The 23,332-nt window shown below is 38.3% G+C and overlaps 1 protein-coding gene across 2 annotated transcripts in view; it reads right to left on the bottom strand.

Annotated features, from left to right (window-relative positions):
- The window catches only part of fam171a1.S (family with sequence similarity 171 member A1 S homeolog), a 67,428-nt gene that overhangs the window by 5,531 nt on the left and 38,565 nt on the right, over positions 1–23,332 (bottom strand). For both annotated transcript variants that reach the window (NM_001127859.1, XM_041567056.1), the window contains 3 exon segments: positions 619–735; positions 14,027–14,200; positions 20,316–20,474. In NM_001127859.1, the coding sequence (NP_001121331.1) occupies positions 619–735; positions 14,027–14,200; positions 20,316–20,474 (450 nt within the window).

Below are 23,332 nucleotides of genomic sequence, written 5' to 3'. Positions count from 1 at the left end.
ATAAAAGAAATTTACTTTATACCACCTTTTGTTTGTATATTATTTAGAGTGTGCAAACCCATTGTATGCTATTTTTAAATGAATAAATATGTTTGGTTTTGGATTTATTGTATTAAACAAGGCAATGACTGCAACTGAAAGTACAATCACATTCTACTTTATGTTCTTCCAAGCACAATGAGAACAAATCAGCAACCCACTGAGAAGCCTCTGTATAATAAGCTGCTCCTAAAAGGCAGCAGCTGGGGAAAGGAGGGGTTTGTTTATATAGAAGGCTTTTCAATGTACAGTGATTTGTTCTGAGTGTGGTCAGAAGAACCAGAGTAGAATTTCAACTTTCAGTGTAGTGCCAGAGACAAAAAATATTGATTCTTCTTATTGTGTAACTAGGAAATATCTGTTTTGGAGCAGGGCCCCCACCAAAACTATGTACTGTATGACAAGACTATTTATTGCTGCTGAACAACCCACAGGGGAGACAGACCCTGGCAAGTACAGGTCACCTGTGTGTAAGCCCCCTAATGACTCCCTATTTGAGATATAGATATTTTTTTTAACATAACAGAGAGGTGATGGAATACACTTACTATTCACTGAAGGTATAAAACAAAACTGTACCTGGGTTGGATGGAGACATGGCTGCAACCCAGTAGCCCATCTGTGGTGCAATGTATGTCCAGGTAAGATGGCTGCCCTCTTGCTGGATGATGCCAATACTGCTCTTCAACCAGGTTCCTGTTGAATAATAAGAGTTAAATCAGAATTCTAAATAAATAAATCATTTTACACCTGAGTTGTGATTCTTTCCATCAGTACATCAACAGAATAAAATGGTCTCTCGCTGATGTCACATTCTTCAGTGATCTATTAAAAGGATTAAAAAATATTTATAACAATATAAGGCTTATGCATTGTGCCAAGGGCTGAACTACACCTCCCAACAGCCCCTTATTGCTAGTCACTGCTCTTACATCTTATCTGCGCTCATAGAATGTGAACCCCTGCGTATATTAGGCGCAGAATATCCTGTACCTACTGATCAAATGCATCTCAAGAAAGTTAAAGGCGTTGTTTACCTTTCAACGCCTTTTCAGCTTTTTGCCTGCTAAGCGGAATCCCTGAGTGTCATCCAAGGCAGCTGTTTGAATTGATAATAATTGCTAATATTCGACAAATACTGATGATAAATTGAATTGGAGCAAATTGGAACAGTTTCAAATCTGCACTGAGCTGCCAGACTGAAACTCCAGGGACAGGAACTTTAAACTTTCATTCTGGAAAAATGGTTAAAAATAAAAGATGGAAAGCAAATAAAAAAGCATCTATTTCTAGTGAACAATCTGGACACAACTGAAAAAAAGTGCTTGGAAAGTGAACAATTTGTTTTAAGCAGCCAGAGATGGTGGCCTGATGCAGGTACTGGAAATCCAACTTCTGCATTATATATATTAGTTTAGAGATTATTACTGGCTGTTATGTATTACAGGGTTTTTATGAACAGGAGTTTACAGTATTACTTTCAGCAAATTACTGTAATATGACAAAGTACAATACATACAAATCTTACTGTACTTTATGGGGCAGATTTATCAAGGGTCGAAGTGAATTCGAGGGAATTTTCGAAGTAAAATACTTCAAATTTCGAAGTCATTTTTTGGATACTTCGACCATTGAATAGGCTACTACGACTTCGAATTTGATTCGAAGTAAAATACTTAGAATATTCGACCATTCAAAAATCGAACTACTGTCTCTTTAAAAAAAACTTTGACTTCAATACTTTGACAAATTAAACCTTCCGAAGTGCAATGTTAGCCTATGGAGACCTTCTAGAGCAGTTTTCTACGTTTTTGGAAGTCGAAGAAAAATCGTTCGATCTATCGATGAAATCTTTCGAAACGTTTGATTCGAAAGATTTAATCGTTCGATCGAATGATTTTACTTCGACCGCAGGATAGCCAAATTCTATGAAAAAAACTTCGACTTCGATATTCGAAGTCGAAGTATTTCAATTCGATAGTCGAATTTCGAAGTATTTTTAACTTCGAAATTCGACCCTAGATAAATCTGCCCCCAAGTTTTAGATAAGGTATTGGTAAATATAGTGGCAAGCTAAATTTTTGGCCCCGAAAATGATGCCCATAAACTCCAACGGGTGAAAAAAATTGTTGCGCATCAAAAAAAATTTGTCGGCCATAGACTTCAATGGATTTAGGAGATATTTCGCCATTCCGTGAATTTTTGGTGAAGCAAAATGGGTTAGATTCCCGCATCACTACTAAACAAAGGTACAGACGTGAAAAGTACAACATATTAATGAGACAAAGTGCTTATTGCTAAAGAGAGGGTTGAGCTAGTAGCATGAAGAATTTCTAACAACTGTAAGGGATCAATCTGTAAGCAGCTGCCCCTGCCGCATGTTATTTTATAGAACCCATTATCTGTCAGAAATAGCTGAATGTTTCCCCCATGTGAGTGTCAATTACTCATTACATTTAGCCATGTTTTATAAACAGGCTTAATAAGGGATTATTATGTGGAATATACAAAAAGCCTGTTTTATAAACCGCATTAAGTATGTCATGAAAAAGTAGGAAGAACTACGCTTTTTCAGATCCTTACTGGTGCCCAAAGTGCCTATTCATTTTAATGTCCCTTAAAGGAGAAGAAAAGTGCTGTTGATTGTTTCTCCCTCCACAAGTAATCCTACCAGGTACCTGCTCAACTCCAGGCAATAGCAACATCGGTTCTGAGCACCATTTGGATCTGCTGGAAAGCCAAGAATCTCCATAAAAAAAAACTTGGCTTTGCATAAACAGGTATAAAGCTTGTGACGTTGTGCAGGCCCATGACCCACAAGCCATATTTTAGGCATTGCATTTCTCAAATGCAATGCTCTGCTTCAAGCCTATGATAGAACCGCTGCTTTGTGAGAAAAAATAATCTTTCTACAATGTCCCTTAATTTACAATTTTTTACACAGGGCTGGCAATATTGACCCAAGTCAAAGTCAGGGGATGGCTGGCTGGAAAAGGATGAAGATCTAGTGATCCAATAAATGGATAGCATACATAAGAAGGAGGATCTAGGACTCTGGTTCTACCCTCCTCCGAGGTCAAATATTTGGCTAGAGCAACTCTTACCTACCTAATAAGTAGGGTACAGATACATAAAAAACATTTCAGTACTTTAGCAACAATTTCAAGCATAGTTAGGACAGTAGATAAATGATCATTTAAATTCTTTCTCTGAAGGTCCATTCCAGTAAGAATTTGGATCAGGAAAACTCCAGGTCGGCCCAGGTGTCAGTGGGCTCTCATACTGCTAAACTTTTGGCCTATTTCATGGCCATTCCCTATTTCTATGAGAACAAAGAGGCTAAATAGATGGAATAAAAGATTATAGTATGTAAAGAAAACAGACTAGGAGAATAGAGGTGGATTGGAGATTGGAGATGAAGAATAATAGTACTGAGAGTGGCCCCTGGTCTAAGGTTTTTGGGGGGGGCCCTGGTGTCCCAGTCCGACACTGATTTGGATCATTATTACTGATGTGTATTTATAAATGCCAACACAATCCACAGAAATGTACAAAAAGTGGGTGTTTACATTGAACATCTAGATTACATGGAAATGGAAAATACAACCATTAATGACAGGAAAGGTAAAAAGAGTCGACCATTTACCCGCTGTCCAAGCTATTTAGGAGAGAAAACAGGCATTTTCCCCAAATTTTACCTTAACAGCATCTGTGCTATACTAATTCTACCTGTTCACAATGCAGTTTTATATTGATATTTAGTTCTAATTCTCACCATTAGGGGGTGCCGCTATACTTACTAAAGCTAACAAATTGCTGGAGCTTTAATGCCGTTTTCAAATAATTAAACGCAAGTCAGAAGGCATAAACCTTAACCAGTGTAACTATAAAATAATCTAGTGAGACGTATTTATTTTAATGTATTTATGTTATACATGTAAACATTTGAGTGCAAACTCACAGGTGAAGAAGAGTAGTATTGTGTTAGCCATAGGTAACAGTGAAAATAAGCTTCTGTATATGTGATAGCTTTACAGGCTAAAATGCAAACTTACAAGTACATATATATATATATAGAGGTATATATATAGAGGATCTATTATCTGGAATGTTTGGGACCTGGAGTTTACTAGATATTTGTGTAAAGCAGAGCACAATGCTTAAGAGCATTTAAATAAAAATCAGTTGGAATGTTTTGCCACCAATATGGATTTATTCAGCTTATTTACCATCAAAGAAGAGGTACTGTTTTATTATTACAGCGAAAAAACAATTAATGCAATATTTTGGAACTTTTTGAGTTCCAGATAATGGATCCCATACCCAGCAAACCGATTACATGATATATACTGTATATGAGTGTTAGAAAATGCAGCGTTGTCAGAAATCTTATATGAACGTCTGATATTCTGTTTCCTGATTTCAGGCAATGTAATACGTTTTTAAATTCAACAAAACTGTGATAATGTTCCAAACAAACCAACCTGATACGTTTTTAAAAGCCAGACATATAAATTCTGCATAATGTGCTGCTGCATATCTGACTGGCCCATGAAGGTCTGGGTCAGAGGATAAGTACTGGGTTAGTGATCATTCAATTTTTTATTTCCATTTTGTTTCCATTTTGACTGATCAACAGGGAGATCATACCTGGCTTTGCATCAATCTACTATACAAAGGGGTAATTCACCTTTGAATTAAATGTTTTATTCTAAGACAATTTGCAATTGGCCCTGATTTTTTTTACTTTAATTATGCAGCTCTCCAGCTTTTTGTCACAAAACATGGAATTAAAAAATGGTTTTCCCCTTCCCACCCAAAATTTGCGTATGCAAATTAGGATTCGGTTCGGTATTTGGCAGAAACCTTCACAAAGGATTCGGGGGTTCGGCCGAATCCAAAATAGTGGATTCGGTGCATCCCTAATGAATATATAGTTTGGGAATTATATGACAGGCCTAAGAGGGAACAAGGATATTTTTAAGTTAGGCCTTGAAGCTGAGGTATACAACTATTGTAGGGCAGCATGAATATTAAAGATTAAAAGGCCCATTTTATAGAAGTGTACGGTTGAGTAAGCAGCCCTGTTGTGCAGAGGTTCGGCCACAGCCCTTATATTTAGCAAACAATACAGATTTCTGAAATTCTAATGAGAAGCACAATGGCAACAGCAGAAACCTTTATCCAGCAGCCACCTGCTCCCGACACATTCAGACAGGCCCTGAGTTTCTATCTGCACCGCCCTATGGAGAAAGCTTAAAGCCCGTGCAGAAGAATGTTCCTACCCAAGAATACGCTCCTCATTGGATCTTCCATTTGCCCAAAAATGATCAGAATTTTTTCTATTTCCTCACTCGCCGCTTTCCCCTTTATTTGCCATTGCAAGTGTCGGTTGGTAGAAGTGAGCACTACCATTTTACACCCTATACATTATTCTTCTGGTCTCAATTTAGCAAGTGTCAGATGGGATAAACTGCATTTATTGGATGCCATGGAAATGTCACTCGCACGTCTCCATGCATACACATGGCTGAGGCCTTCAGAAAGAGATGGCACAGAAGCGTGCTTTGTAGTGTAAATAAGGAAACAGTCAAGGAAAACGCCAACTACTACAGAATGTTTCCTCTCATTTAGTTAAGGCCCTGTTCCTTAATCTTGGATCCCCAGATGTTGCTGAACTTTATCTCCCAGAATTCTTTTACTTATAAGGAAGATCATTAAAATGCTGGATGTAGCAATCTGGCAACCAGGACTTCCATAAGCAATCATGGGGCCCATGCTACTAGCTTAGCAGGGCTATTTAAGGGGTCCCCAATTATTAGCCCATCAGTCACAAGCCTGAAGGGAAAGTTTATAAAGCTCATTATGATCTGTGCAACACTACTTTATGATCTGTCTTTATGATGAGTGCAACACTAATAACCGATAGAGAAGACCTTGAAGAACAATGACAGTTGCATTATTCATAGGGCTGTCACCTTTTTAGTTCCTGGAAACTGGGCAGGGTAGGATGAAGTCGGAGGGGGCGGACCAGTAATGTTGGAGGCTGGGCGGTTACATCAGGGGTGGGGCTGATGAAATGGCGATAAGCTATTGGTTGATTGAGATTGTCATTAACTTCAATGTCCTGTCCAGATTTCTTAATTTTGAAATCTAGACAAGCATTTTCACCCAAACAGCTCTTCCAAAAGCTGGGCTGTCTGGGTGAAATCTGGACAGGTGGCAACCCTAATTTATTCAGGAGCTGAAAATCTAGCATTATACAAGAGAAGTCCACCATTGAACTAGAGAAGCCCACCACTGTACAATGTAACTCATGTTTGTGAAATTACTGTAATGCCCCTGTGTGTACTAAATTATTGTAGTGCAAATTGCAAGCCTACAACTCCCTATATTCCCCCTGCCCAACTATTAATACATTATAGTTTCTTTTACTTGCTAAATGGGCACATTTGGACACCCATTTAACAAGGTTGTGGGATAGCAGGTATAGTAGGGAGAGATGGTGTCTATAGTAACAGTGGGATAATAGTCTCTGGGAAGGGACTGTGACTGTGGGATAGCCGGTATAGTAGGGAGAGATGGTGCCTATAGTAACAGTGGGATAATAGTCTCTGGGAAGGGAGCATGACTGTGAGATAGCAGGTATAGTAGGGAGAGATGGTGCCTATAGTAACAGTGGGATAATAGTCTCTGGGAAGGGAGTGTGACTGTGGGATAGCAGATATAGTAGGGAGAGATGGTGCCTATAGTAACAGTGGGATAATAGTCTCTGGGAAGGGAGTGTGACTGTGGGATAGCAGGTATAGTAGGGAGAGATGATGCCTATAGTAACAGTGGGATAATAGTCTCTGGGAAGGGAGTGTGACTGTGGGATAGCAGGTATAGTAGGGAGAGATGGTGCCTATAGTAACAGTGGGATAATAGTCTCTGGGAAGGGAGTGTGACTGTGGGATAGCAGGTATAGTATGGAGAGATGGAGTCTATAGTAACAGTGGGGATAATAGTCTCTGGGAAGGGAGTGTGACTGTGGGATAGCAGGTATAGTAGGGAGAGATGGTGCCTATAGTAACAGTGGGAATAATAGTCTCTGGGAAGGGAGTGTGACTGTGGGATAGCAGGTATAGTAGGGAGAGATGGTGCCTATAGTAACAGTGGGGATAATAGTCTCTGGGAAGGGAGTGTGACTGTGGGATAGCAAGTATAGTAGGGAGAGATGGTGCCTATAGTAACAGTGGGAATAATAGTCTCTGGGAAGGGAGTGTGACTGTGGGATAGCAGGTATAGTAGGGAGAGATGGAGTCTATAGTAACAGTAGGGATAATAGTCTCTGGGAAGGGAGTGTGACTGTGGGATAGCAAGTATAGTAGGGAGAGATGGTGCCTATATTAACAGTGGGAATAATAGTCTCTGGGAAGGGAGTGTGACTGTGGGATAGCAGGTATAGAAGGGAGAGATGGTGCCTATAGTAACAGTGGGGATAATAGTCTCTGGGAAGGGAGTGTGACTGTGGGATAGCAAGTATAGTAGGGAGAGATGGTGCCTATAGTAACAGTGGGAATAATAGTCTCTGGGAAGGGAGTGTGACTGTGGGATAGCAGGTATAGTAGGGAGAGATGGAGTCTATAGTAACAGTGGGATAATAGTCTCTGGGAAAGGAGTGTGACTGTGGGATAGCAGGTATAGTAGGGAGAGATGGAGTCTATAGTAACAGTGGGATAATAGTCTCTGGGAAGCGACTGTGTATGTGGCATAGCAAATATAGTAGAGAGGTTGGTGCTGGAGGATAGCAAGTACAGCAGAGTAGTATGGTTTACTTAAATTTATATCTGTTTTAAACACACTGAATCCCATCAATTTTCAACTCCTGAAAGTTGTTGTTAAACAAATGCTGAAGGGAGATAACTTAGGTAGCTCTACTTTATGAAAAAATGGGGTGTCATTATTTGTTTTTCCACCACTAAGCACAATAATACACTTTGCAATAATACAACAGGGGCCTAGTATGTAGTACCGTAAGTGCATAAAATACACAGGATTACAGAATAGAGCAATTCCCCCAGGGCTGCCAGACAAAAGCTGGTCATACACACTGTGCAGTGTCAGGGCCAATTGGAAGACCAGTTCAACTGCCTGTGCATAGTCCTATGATTTGTTTAACAGGCATTTCATTGATATTTATTTAATTATATGGAGCCAAAGACTAGACTCATGAGTAGCTAGCCCAGTGATGCCCCTGAATGCACTTTAATGTTACCATTATGAATAAGGGTGCAGCTGAATGAAACTCAGTAGGAAGGACGGCTCTGTTGCTGATAAAACATTCTTTGTACTCAATAGAAAGAGCTAAAAGTTTCCGGCCTTTTGATGCTGAGTGGGGGAAAAGTTCAGCTGAGACAGATCTATAGAAAATAAAAAGATAGGAGGATATTGAAATTGGAAATTAGAACAGCATAAAGTCTTGCCAGTATTGGTAACAAATATGTTAAATAATAATTGAAATCATGTATTTGCCTGAATATGATGCCTGCCCTACCAATGTCTGGCCAGAAATCAGCCAGATCTGTAGATTAGAAGAAGTAGTAGATTAGTTGGGTGAGGACCACACCAGCGCATTTATGCAGTACTCCCCTAGTGGGTCCTCTGTATGCCCCCATTATGGTCAGATCAGTCCAATTTGACCCAACATGTAGGTGGCAATTGGGTAAAAAAAAATTCCCTCGTTAGGTGACCATACCAAATGAGGGAAGTGTAGGGCCAGTGTAATTGGTGGACACATTAATGCAATTGGCAGCCACAAGATTGGGTTTGTGTGCTATAACCCTGGATGGTGTTTTGTATAATTTGACAAACAAGTGTTGTAGACTTTTGGTATACTTTTATATCTTAATGTGGCTCAACTGAGGCTGTAGAAAATACTGTAGATGTTGTATTAATATAATAATAATGCCAATGATGCTTGAAATTATATACAGGTATGGGACCTGTCATCCAGAATGCTCAGGGCATGGTGTTTTCCAGATAACAGATCTTTCTGTAATTTGGATCATCATACCTTAAAGGGCAACTATCGCAAAAAATCCTGCATGTAGAGAGACATGATGTCTGGTGATTTTAATAGAATGAGCTCACATCTTCTAGTCAAAATGAGCCCCCCCTATAAGATATATTGGATCTAACTGTCAATGATTATCTGACACCCAACTACTGAATGAAGACAGAAGAAGAGAAACAGATGTTAAGAGAGTAATAATGAAGATGAACTTGATTATTTCAGAAACAGTACAGAATATTTAATTGATTGCATTTACAAAGTTTCTTATTTCAGTATGCTGAAGCTAATATTAGATTTTAATTTTTGCGATAGTTCCCCTTTACGTCTACCAGAAAATTATTAAAAGACCAATAGACTGATTTTACTTCCAATAAGGATTAATTATATCTTAGTTTGAATCAATTTTAAAAATCTGGATTATTTGTATAAAATGGAGTCTATAGGAGAAGGCCTTTCCGTAATGCTCAGGACATGGGGTTTTCCAGATAATGGATCTTTCTGTAATTTGGATCATCATACCTTAAGGGCCAAGGCACACGCTGCTATTTTGGGAGATTAGTCGCCCAGCGTCAAATCCCTTCTTCTTCGGGCGACTAATCTCCAAACTGCCTTCCCTCGTGAGGCAAATGCTCCTTTATACTGTACTTTGTGTATCCTTTGGGCAAACTGTATTTTGCTCTATTAGAACCTTAGTAGCTCAGTCATATAGATAAATCTAATATGTGTTGCTTGGCAACTTGCACAGACAAGAATAATTTGTAGGGCAGTGGGCCCTCAAGCTCTTAGCTTGTTTATCTCTGAAATACACATAACTTACCATCACACAATCAGTATGCTACAAAGCAAGAACTGGTGCTGCAGGCTTTCTACTGCGACGGTTGCTTTCTATACATATTATAGGCATGGTTGGCAGTTGTTACCAGCATTGCTGGTCTGTGACACTGGTGTTTCATTATATTTAAAGGACATGTAAAGCCTACATATTCCTACCATGTATATAAGTTGGGCAACAACTTATATATATAGATAAACTGAGTTTATATCAAATTAAGTGGCATATTAAAGAATCTTACCAAACTGGAATATATATTTAAGTAAATATTGCCCTTTTACATCTCTTGCCTTGAGCCACCATTTTGTGATGGTCTGTGTGCTGCCTCAGAGATCACCTGACCAGAAATACTGCAGCTCTAACTGTAACAGAAAGAAGTGTGGAAGCAAAAGACACAACTCTGTCTGTTAATTGGCTCATGTGACCTAAGAAGTATAGTTGTTTGTGTGCACAGTGAATCATACGATCCCAGGGGGCGGTCCTTATTTTTTAAAATGGCAATTTTCTATTTATGATAACCCAATGGCACATACTACTAGAAAAGTATATTATTATGAAAATGGTTTGTTTACATTAAGCAGGGTTTTACATATGAGCTGTTTTATGCAATATCTTTTTATAGAGACCTACATTGTTTGGGGGGTATAGTTTTCCTTTAAAGTATGAAGATCGAAATTACGGAAAGATCAGTTTTTTTCAGAAAACCCAGGTCCCAAGCATTCTGGATAGCAGGTCCCATACCTGTATATACATACTAGGCATGCACCGAATCCAGGATTCAGTTCGGGATTCGGCCTTTTTCAGCAGGATTGATCCGAATCCTTCTGCCCATCTGAACCAAATCCTAATTTGCATATGCAAATTAGGGGCGGGGAGGGAAATTGCGTAACTTTTTGTCAAAAAACAAGTAAGTAAAAAAAATTATTCCCTTCCAACCCCTAATTTGCATATGCGGATTCGGTATTCAACCTGAATCGTGGAAAACAGAATGTCGAACCTTGTTAATGAACTGAGCCTCAGGAAAGAGGAGAAGAATACAGAACAATTTAAAGTTTATGTTTTCAGGAACCATGTCTTACATTCATTTACATTTGTGCTCTTCTCCCATATAGCAGGCCAACTATACACTTTAGAATCCCACATGCTATGGGGATGGAAATTAATAAAATTATGCCATGCAAGACATCGGCGTAGCACTAGGCCAATTTTGAACGTGATATTTTTAGTGTGATATCTTGAGTTTGATATTTTGAGACATTTTGGCAATGGTCTGAACCCATGAAACAGGCGATTATCACTGCAGGTTAGTACGGCTTTCAGGAGATGACATTGTTAGTGAAGGCTTTGCCAGGAATTGAGCAGAGAGCGAATCAGTTGCCAGCTATAGATGTGTACACTCATTGACTGGCTAGTCTGAGCCACACATGTAAGATGGTATTTAAAAATAAAAGGCCACAGGATTTTTGCCAAATGGCATAGGGTTGGGTAGATTATTAGTAGTATTGATTGTGGAACCTGCAGTGGCATAACTATAGAAAAAGCAAACCATGCAGGGGGGGCAGACCACAGGGTCTGCTTCCCTCTAGGGGAAGCAATAATGCGAGGGGACTCAAGAAAAAAGAGGGAGGGTGGATGGGTGGGTGGGCAAGAGGGAGGGAGAATGGGTGGGCAAGAGTGAGGGAGAATGGGGGGGCAAGAGGGAGGGTGGATGGGCGGACAAGAGGGAGGGAGGGAGGGAGGATGGGCGGACAAGAGGGAGGGAGGATAGGAGGGTAAGAGGGAGGGAGGATGGGCGGGCAAGAGGAAGGGAGGATGAGCAGGCAAGAGGGCAGGTGGCCGGGAGGTGGCTGTTGAAAATGCGTCCCGGACGTAGGAGAACAACCCAATTTTCACCCTAACTGGCCTTCAGTCTTGGCCTCTCTTAATACACAACTGCCCCAGGTTGAAGAACTGTGGGAGTTGATAAAGAATACTCAGCCACACAACAAAATAGCACACCTTAGACAACAATATTATGTACCAATAACAACTTCACAGAAAATATTAGGGAAAATCAAAAGTAAAAAATATCTGTACAATTTCCCTCTTGCAAATTAAAAGGAAGAACAAAAAGTAGACATATCAAATAATGTCAAATGTCAAAATCAGACACCTAATTGCAAGAGCTCTTGGTGACTGAGCTAAATGTTACAATAAAAGTGTAAGAGCCATCAGTGTTTGAGCTAATGTGACGGAAATAGACAGGAAAAATGTGGGATGTAAGAATAATGGATGAGAAATGCAATCTGCTTAGGAAAATACAAATAAATGAAATTCAAAAGAAACCTTTTAATAGAGGCAACTGACCTTGTGTCATTGTGATCTTAAACAAAACCAGTCTGAAACAATACCCTCGGCCAGGTCACTGCCAACACAAGAGAGACTTCCCCACAGAGAATAAACAATCTTTCAGTTCTGTTTCCAACACAAGTGTTTTAAGAGAATAACATCCAATTCTAACACTTCAATAAAAGAAAATACATTAATAAGTCAGGCATGTCGTCCCGCTGCCCCTCCAGTGGAGGCTGAACCACAGTTACTAATAGAAATTAAATGGGAGGCTGCTGGAAGTTGTAGTTCAACCTTTGGATATCCCTGCAATCTATTTACAATTATTATTCTATAAAAGTTGATCTTATACGCGGACAAAATGAATGTGGAAAACTGTATTAGATCTTGGGCTACTTACAATGCTCAGGGACACTCCTGGGAGGAATCCAGTGCAACAGCTATGATTACTAAAATACATCAAGCTATACTCCTACATATTCCAGTTCATACTCTTTCCTGTGCATTGTCATTTGGAATGCTCTACCCACTGGCCTAAGATATGTCATTTCCTATATTAATGTATACCTTCAGCTGAACTACAATTTTTAGAAGCATAAAAACATAACTAATGATGACGACTTTTAGATGACTTAAATACATGCAAGAGCACTTAAAGAAGGGGGGGGGTTCCCCCAAAATGTCTGCTGAGATCTGAATAAAAAAACATCAAAATCCCTGCATGTTGCTGTTTATGCAAGTGCCATTTGGATTATGGTATACATGAGTGCATTCCTTCCATGAGCAGCAAGGGTACCAAACAGAGAACCACTTACATATACAGTACATATACAGGTATGGGATCTATTACGGAAATCCAAATTACGGAAAGACCCGTTATCTGGAAAGCCCCAGGTCCCAAGCATTCTGGATAATAAGTACCATATATACCTGTATATATTAATGTCTGTAAGTAGAAGTCGCACTCACAGGTCTTAGAAGAAACAAAAGAATTTTATTAACAATGCCCTCTGCTAAGACCTGTGAGTGCGGCTTCTACTTACAGACATTACTATTGCTATTTTGTGGTCGGCACCCCGGCAGAATATACTGAACTATCGTGAGTGCCGGTAAGCTGTCTTCTATATATATATATATATAAATAAATTTGCCCTTTGATTGCTATGCCGACTGCTTTCCATAATAATCTCTTTTCCATAATGTGTTGTTTTTTGACTGACTACATGATCAGACTATATTTCTTGCTGGATTCCACTAAGGCAGTGATCCCAACCAGTGGCTTGTAAGCAAAATGTTTCTCTCCAACCCCTTGGATATTGCTCTTAGTAGCCTCAGAGCAGGGGTTAGGGGTGTTTCGCCAATGAGGCGAGTTGAGAAACTCGCCTCAGACGGCAGCGCCCCACTAGGTACCAGGGGTGGCAAAAATGCCGCTCCTGGTACTTTAAGAGCCTTATTTCCGGTTTTCAAATTTGTTTATGCTTGTGTTTCTCCCCAAATCTTTTTGCATCTGAATGTGGTTCACTGGTAAAAAAAAAGGTTGGGGACCCCTGCACTAAGGGAATCCGAGCTGGAAGACAGCTAAGTGAAGAAACAAGGAACAGAGGAAAAAGAATAATGAAGTCTAATGCAAGCCTGAAAATGTAAGCTTTAACAACTTTATAGAAGGCTGGAAAAACAAAGCAAGAATAAAATTTAGAAAGTAACTTCAATATTATAGAAGTAGTGGACTTTTAAAGGAAAGACAGAAAGTGTGAGGGACAGTAGGTGCTTACCGTGCTTTTGATCAAACCTCCACGCGGGGACGTGTGCATTGTGCTTCAGGCTGCTGTGTGTAGGCAGAGGGACAGTCACATAAATAGGACCATTCACAGGGATGTCCGTCCCTTCACTGTTTAACAAATGGAAGCTGACAGCAGTAACTGGGGTGAGGTCAAACCTGCTATTTCCTAGAACATGAAAAGAATGACAATAAGTATAGGGGGGGGGGCATAAGCACTCAGCAGGGAACAAATACCATGGGATTGATAAAAACAAATTTGAGAACTGAGATTATCCAACAAGACGTTCCTTTATTGTGCAAAGTATTTAAAATGGTATTTAAATAAATGTTATGTGATGAGCAGCACTTTTGTGGCAAGGACAGCATGGCTCGCCTGGGTGGCACCTGGAATGCTACGAGTGCCAGGTGTGTGCCATGTACTAAAAAGCGTATAAATACTGTATTGTGGAACAAAAAAGATGTGGCGTTATCTCAATCAGTATGCAACTTAATATCTAAAACCCTGAAAGTTAAAGTAACATCAAATAATGAAGTGTTTTAAAGTAATCAATATATAATGTTGTCCTGCACTGGTACTGGTGTTTGCTTTGTTTACTATAGTTTATATAAACAAGCTGCTGTGTAGCCATGGGGGCAGCGATTTAAAGTTGAAAAAGGAGAAAAGGCACATCAGATATGCTCTGTAGTATACAATGGGATTCTACAGAACTTATCTGTTATCTACCATGTGTCCTGTGCTTGAATGGCTGCCCCCATTGCTACACAGCAGCTTGTTTATATACACAATAGCAGTGTTTCTAAAGCAAACACCAGTACCAGTGCAGGACAACATTATATATTGATTACTTTAAAACACTTCATTTTTTTGATGTTACTTTAACTTTAAGGGTTTTACATATTAAGTTGCATACTGATTGGGATAAAGCCACATCTTTTTTGTTCCACAATGCAGTACATGTCCTAGAATTCCTGCAGCATTGCACCTATCACAATGACATAAAAAAAAAAAAAAAACTACACGCAGTGCAAGGTATACGACAACATGGTTTACAATGAGCGCTTTATAGTACATGGCACACACATTGCACTTGTAGCATTCCAGACTAGCCATAACTAGACACCCCGTATCTGTGGATAAAAAAAATGTGTGTGTTGTATATGAACGTCATTTTGGGGCTACTTAGATTTAAAATGAGCATCTGCTGCTGCTTGCTTGTTGTTGGGCTTGGAAGTGCCACCCTGGTAACCAATATACATAATGAGCAGATTGTCCAGACTCCATGGCTACATAATCAACCGTAGATTCTGGGACCGCTTGGAGGAAAACAAAGATTCCCAAAACCTTAGCCAATGCCCCCCAAAAACATTTGCTTGTACTAACTTGCCTGATCGAGTATTGAGTGAACCTTCCTGTGCCCTTTACTCTGGTTCTGATCGTGCCACTAAATTGTGAGAAGATGATTATAAGTCTATTATTCGGACCGTAAGGCTACAACTCCATTTTAATCGAATAATTCTAAAGTTTAAACAAACTATTTTCTTTTTCTTAATAAAACAATACCTTGTACTTGACCCAAACTAATATATATTTGATCCTTACTGGAGGCAAAACAATCCTGTTGGGTTTAATTCAAGTTGAAATGATTTTAGTAGATATGGAGATGAATTGTGATACAGGTATTTCAGTTTCTTTATTGATCTTTAATTTGTAATCTACCTTTTAGGCTTTAAGGATTAAAACCCTATTGGCTCTATCCTCAAACTTTATACAGCACCAAAACCAGCTCAAGCAGCCACGTTGGCAGCTTTTATTTTCCTATAATTCTAAAGCAGCATCCCTACAGTGTATCTCCCTATTTTAATTCACTAAAAATATTGATTTCACATTAGCTATCTGGCAGTCTTACATGGCTGCTTACATAACAGATCAATAACCCTACCACAGACTTTATGCCCCTACCTTAGGTTTATATACTAGTCTAGATATTTATAGTATGCTCAGATCTGCACTTTTAGCAGTTTATTTTTTTTAAAGCCACAGTTTACACGATTTTTAGTCTGCATGAAGTTAGTGTATATACAGGGGCGTTTCGGGGGTCCTTGCCTCACTGAGGTGGTTCTTCTAGTATAGCTAGTGCTAAGAGCACAATTGTGCTCTCTGCACTATTAGAGTCGTAATTCAGACGAAAAAACCCCCCGGAATTTCTTAAATTTACCAGTGGCTTTTTTGCCACTCCTTGCCACTTTGCAGCCTGAGCCGAGTTTCTCAACTTGCCTCATGGAAGCAGCTCGCCTGCGTATATAATAACAATAGATAAATGTAAAAAATGAAAAAAAAATTATAGGAGGCTACCCAAATTAGGTTGGTTGTTCTGTTTAACGACCAACAGTATCTCAGGCGACAAATCTCCTCTTCTTCGGGGACTAATCACCTCGTTTGCTTCAGAAACACAATTGTTTATATAAACAAGCTGCTGTGTAGCCATGAGGGCAGCCATTCAAAGCTGAAAAAGGAGAACCGGCACAGGATACACAGCAGATAACAGATAAGCTCTGTAGCATACAATGGGATTCTTCAGAACTTATCTGTTATCTATTGTGTATTCTGCTTGAATGGCTGCCTCCATGGCTACACTGCAACTTGTTTATATAAACTATAGTTGTGTTTCTGAAGCAGTTTATAACAATATATATATATATTATAATGTTTTTCCTTTAAAGCTCTTTTTATTTTTTGGTGCTACTATTCCTTTAAGGCATGGAGATCCAAATTTTCAAAAATTCCAGGTCCCTAATATTCTGGATAACAGGTCCCATACCTGTACCGTACATGGCTAAAGGAAGCCAGATATCTATTAAGCAATTTAAAAAAATCCTGTTGCATGAGGGGCGCAATGATGTCCTGATGGGTGTATATTGCAATATGGTCCAAACCACTGGCCAGCAGGTAGGTAGCCAAAAAAGACCTTGCTGTGTACCCTGTGCTAGTGTGCATGAATTGTATTTCAGTTTCTTTATTAATCTTTAATTCATAATCTATCTTTTAGGTCTTGAAGGAGAAACATACCCTTAACCCTACCCCCCTACCCTACATAGACCCCCCTCCCCCCAGCCTAGCTGCCCCTAACTCTTTACTTACCCCTCTGTGCAGATTCTGTCCGGCGGAGTTCACTGGCACAATCTTCTTCCCCTCAGTAATCTTCTAATGAGACCAGCAGAGCGGCGTATGCGCAGTTGGAGCAATTTTTTATCCCCCGACAACTGTGCATGCACTGAAACTCAACTGAAAACGCCGGTCTCATTCCGAAGATTACCGAAGCGGCTGAAGATGGCACCAGTGAACTCCACTGGACAGAATCTGCATGGAGGGGTAAGTAAAGAGTTAGGGGCATTTGCGTGGGGGCAGCTAGGCTGGGGGGAGGGGGGTCTATGTAGGGTAGGGTTTTTTAGTGTATTAAGGGTTTATTTCTCCTTTAAGGGTTCATAGCCTCTTGAACACAGGTGACTGAACTGGCTCCATACAGCACAACCAACAGTTGTGGAAAAATCCTTTTGTGGGCAGGCAAGGAAAACAGACAAAGAAACAAAATGAAGAAGAAGAAAACTATAATTCTATTTGTATAGTCAGATTCAAAATACACATACCAATGTTACCGCTCCTTAAAGCAATACTGAACACAACATTATTAAACCAGTCATTGGACCATGGTACAAAGATATCAGTGATGAATATCTGCCCGTACAGAAATACTCATTTAATTGTAAAGGTAATTCCACAGATGGATATCAAAATCAATGTCTTTGCCAAGAACAGTTTTAGCGCCAAAGCATAGAATTTACAAGGAGAAAAAGATTATGGTTTCAAGGATTTCAGATATTTGCCCTATTTAAAGGTAGGGGATTGGAGACTTTGTCTCAAAGAATTCGCAAGTTGCAGAGACAAGAAGCTGCATGTCATGTTACCCTAGTACTTTAGAAGCTCCACATGAAGTCCTGCTACGATTCAGTTAAACCATTAGCCCTTATTTTAAATAGATATAGATTAATAGTACCCATCATCCTCATTATTATTATTATTATTATAACATTTGGCTCACAAGTGGTAACTCCATGCTTATATTCTTCAATTCCAAGATGCTCAACTTGTAGGAGCTTTCTCCTACTAATCTTATTCAGTCTCTTTTATAGTCTTCTTTATATACTATACCAATTGGGCTATTGTAGATGTCAGCCCCGCTGTTCTGTATGCTAGCACAGTATTACAACTTAAAAAATGTTTGGCAGAGACTTGGATGAGAGAGAATGAGAATTTGAATATAGTAAATAAAGCATGTCAATAACATTCAGCGCACTTATAATAGGAAAACAAGTCCCTTTAAAAGTCCATGGGAACAACCTTGTTTTTTTCCAAAGCAGCAAATATGGTTTTTCTCAGTATATATATATATATATATATATATATATATATATATATATATATATTATATATATATATATATATATATATATATTACTTTTAATATAAATATATATATAGTACTTTTAATATATATAGTACTTTTTTTATACAAGCTTAAACAGAAATGCATGTTTCTCTTTCACACAAAAGACCAAAACATTAATGGGTTCATATATGTATGGCATAATAATAATACCAGGGCCGGAACAATGGGTAGGCAGAAGAGGCAGCTGCCTAGTATGCAATAATTGGGGGCACTGGGCAGGTACCTCTTCTGCCAACCACCAGACCGGACCTGGCATTAGGCTTGAACGCTAACGCGCATCCGCCGGGGATGGGGGGCGAGCTGGGCTGCATAGGGCGCACGGCCAGCCTCTGAATAATACAAACTATTTGGAATCTGCCGATTTCTGGATAAAGAGTCTTTCCATAAAGTGGAACACCTTTTATTAAGGGTACTAACAACGTTAACATAAGTATTAAAATTAGGATTGTTCTCCAACTAAAATATACTAGTTTAGTTACCATCAAGTAAAAAGTGTCGTCTTATTATTACAGAGAAAATGGAAAATCAGTCAAACCTGAATAACGGACTGCTTAAATATGTGTGACATTGGCCTACATGTAGACAACAAAAGAAGACTAGAAGAACTTTGAGGAACTATTATCTAGGTGAGGGAGATAATTGCTTTGTCAACTAGAATCCTTATTGCTTATTTTAAAGATTGTAGGCAAAACCACAATAATTGCCAGAACTTGCACACATTTTCCCAAAACTGAAAGCAATTTATGAAATACCTATCTGTTTTACTCATTATACATCACCTTCTTTCGAGTACAAATATATATATTCAGGTATGGGATCAGTTATCCAGAAACCTGTTATCCAGAAAGCTCCAAAATCTCCCATTTTAATCAAATAAATATAATTTTTAAAAATTATTTATTTTTTTCTCTGCAATAATTTTAAAGATTGTAGGCAAGAACGTCAGAAATTGTACATATTTTCCCAAAACTGAAAACAATTTATGAAATATCAATTTGTTTTACTTATTATACATTCTAGCACAAATATAAAGGTATGGGATCCCTTATCCAGAAACCTGTTAACCAGAAAGCTCCGAATTACGAAATGGCCGTCTCCCATAGACTACATTTTATCCAAAATTAAAAAAATGATTTTTTCTCAGTAATAATAAAACCGCACCTTGTACTTGATCCAAACTAAGATATAATTATTCTTTATTGGAAGCAAAACCAGCTTATTAGGTTTATTTAATGTTTACATGATTTTCTAGTAGGCTTAAGGTATGAAGATCCAAATTACGGAAAATCTGGAAAACCCTGTCCCGCACATTCTGGATAACAGGTCCTATACATGTATTTTAATCAATTTTAAACAATCCTATTAGATTTTATTAATGTTTGAATGATTTTTTAGAAGACTTAAGTTATGGAGATCCAAATTATAACATGTATATTAACTTATGGTTAATGCAGCAATAACAATAGTCCAATTGTCCAAGGTCAAGCTGCTTTGCTAATTAATATCTTAACATGCGTTGACGATAAGACTCCCTATTTTTTTTTTTACTAACTATATCATTGACTTTGCTGTTTTTGTTTTTCTTTCCCTTGATTAAACTTGTCTGTATGGCACTCTTTCACCCGATACCTCTCCTGGTTTCCTATCTGCAAAGAACTAACTTAAAAGATGTGAGCAGCAGGATCCAAGAGAAAGCCAATCACCCTTTTGCAAAAGTTCACACCCAAAATAAATTAATCCTGCAAGCCTGGCTAGAGATTGTGTTTAAGGAGGTACCTGTAGAGTTGCCATCTGATCCTTGCAGATACGGAAAACTGTCAATTTCCCAGGGTGCACTAGCAGCTGTAAGAAAAGCAGCAAGGCCCTTATAAGTGGCGTTTCCTGGCAGGTTCAATGCCCTTCTCTGAAAGTGAACTCGAGGCTGTAACCTTGATCCTGCAAAGAGCAAATCAATATTAAAAAATATATATTAGTACAATATTACAGTAGAACCCCTATTTAACTTTTTTCAGGGGAGCAGAACCAAATAGATTAAATTCTTGGAAAATGTTAAATCAGGGAAATGTATTATGCAAAATATAAAGGTGGGACCATAAAAAAAAAAATATGGAGGAAAACTTAAAATCAGAGGATGTAAAAATGAGGTTTCATGGGGATTGGAGGATGGGATCCGTTATCCAGGTACCCGTTATCCAGAAAGCTCCGAATTACAGAAAGGCTGTCTCCCATAGACTCCATTATAATTAACTAATCCAAATTTTTAAGAATTATTTCCTTTTTCTCTGTAATAATAAAACAGTATCTTGTACTTGATCTCAACTAAGATGAAAGCAGAACCAGCCTCTTGGGTTTATTTAGGGGCAGATTTATCATGGGTCGAATTGAAAAACCTAATTTTTGAATTTCAATTTCGAGCTAATTTTAGTGTACTTCGACTAGGGAGTAATCCAAATTTGAAAAAAAATTGAAAATTCGAATATCAAGATGTATTTTCTCTTTAAAAATTTTACTTTGACTATTTGTCATCTAAAAACCTGCCGAATTGCTGTTTTAGCCTATGGGGGACCTTCTAGAACCTATTTGGAGTCATTTGGTGGACTTCGAAAAATCAAAGTTATTTTATGAAAAAACTTCTACTTGAATTCGATCTACAACGATCCAAATTCGTTACGAACGATCGAATACAGCTTATTCACTCAAAGTTAAAAAATTAGATTTATTTTTTTACAAATTTCGGTTGGTCTTTTTTTATTCGAATTTAGAGTTGGTGGGAGTTTAAAAAAACTCCCATTACCAAGAAATTCGACCGTTGATAAATCTGCCCCTTAATGTTTCCATGAAATTCTAGTAGATTTAAGATATGAAGATCCAAAATAACCCAGGTCCAGCATTTTGGATAAAAGGTCCCATACCTGTATAAGCATGCAGCTGAAGGAAACATTCAGAGAAGCACTGCAATCATATTTTGAATGGAATGCACCAAGGCAGTGAGACATACACTCCACCAATAGGACACGTGGCTCATACACCCATATATCTATATGTTCACATTATATTACACATTCATAAAGTGCCATTATATTCCACAATGCTATGCAATAAAGAGGTTTATGCACCAAACGTACAGAAAACAAACAAAACCGTGTATCTACATATATTCAATTAAGTCTCAGTCGGTTGAGACCAGTTGGTTGTACAGATTATACAGGTATGGGACCGGTTATCCAGAATACATTAAGTCTACTAGAAAATCATGTAAACATTAAATAACCCCAATACGCTGATTTCCTTCCAATAAGGATTAATTATATCTTTGAAAACCAGAAAAATAGAGCTGGCACTTACTCCGATACCCCCAAAAAATATTATCAAATTAAGTAGAATCCAGGAGTCTGAAAATATTTATAAAGTAGTACAAAAAAGTTTTATTGCATCTTGTATAAAAAATCAAAGCCTGACGCGTTTCGTGTCCACACAGGACACTTAATCATAGGCATTAATTATATCTTATGTTGGATCAAGTACAATGTACTGTTGTACTTGTATTATTAAAGAGAAAAGGGGAATTACTTTTACAATTTTGGATTATTTTGATGAAATGGAATCTAGGGGAGATGGCCTTTCCATAATTCGGAGTTTTCTGGATAACGGGTTATTGTATGACGGATCCATACCTGCAGTAATAAACTTCCTTTATTTCGGCATTTACTTGTGGCAGACAATAAAGGATAGGCTTACAGTGCAAAGAACAGCTTCTGAACCTCAAAAATACATTAGGATTAAAATTAAAGACTTCTCAGATAATATCGGTTCCTTCCCTATAAATGTATAACCATTACTATCCTTGTGGTTACCTATAGACAGATAAAGAATATTTTGCAAACTGAATAATGTCCAAATAAAATATCTTTAAGTAACACAGATATCAAAGCTATTAGTTAATTTTGTAATGTATACAGTAACAAGCAAACAGCACAGGCCAGGGTAAACTGATCCTAGTAATGAGTGTTTTATGACAGTTACATCTAGGGATGTACTAAATCCACTATTTGGGGATTTGGCCAAACCCCTGAATCCTTTGTGAAAGATTTGGCTGAATGTCTTCCGAATCGTGTCTGTATGTTCCCCTTTCATTTAGACTGTAAGCCCCACGGGGTAGGGTCCTCAATCCTTTTGTCTCCTTGACACTGAGCACTTAATCTGTATTTTAATTAGATTTTATATTTACGTGAATTGTATTTCTAATAATGCACTTATTGTTACTTATCAATGTAGTGACCCCTTATTTGTTACTTCTAATTTGTTGTTTTGCTGATACAGGTATGGTAACTATTATCCAGAACGCTCTCGACCCGGGGTTTTACAGAGAACGGATATTTCCGTAATTTGGATCTTCATACCTCAAATCTACTAGAAAATCATGTAAACATTTAATGAGCCCAATTGGCTGGTTTTAAGTCCAATAGGGATTAATTATATCTTAGTTGGGATCAAGTACAAGGTACTGTTTCATTATTACAGAAAAAAAGGAAATCATTTCTCAAAATGTTGACTATTTGATTATAATGAAGTCTATGGGAGACCGCCTTTCCATAATTCGGATCTTTATGGATAATGGGTTTCTGGATAACGGATCCCATACCTGTACTAATGTTATGCCCACTGTTTTGTAATCATTTTTATAGCTTGTTAAACATATCGGTGGCATAGCTAAGATGTGACACAGGTGCAGTATCTAATGAAACTAGCAATAATAATAATTATAGTGTCCATTAGCTAAGTGCCAACCGAAC

Source organism: Xenopus laevis, chromosome 6S, assembly GCF_017654675.1.
Source record: "Xenopus laevis strain J_2021 chromosome 6S, Xenopus_laevis_v10.1, whole genome shotgun sequence".
Taxonomy (NCBI): domain Eukaryota; kingdom Metazoa; phylum Chordata; class Amphibia; order Anura; family Pipidae; genus Xenopus; species Xenopus laevis.
Note: the sequence above shows the minus strand (reverse complement) of the source record. Positions and strands in the feature narration are given on the sequence as shown.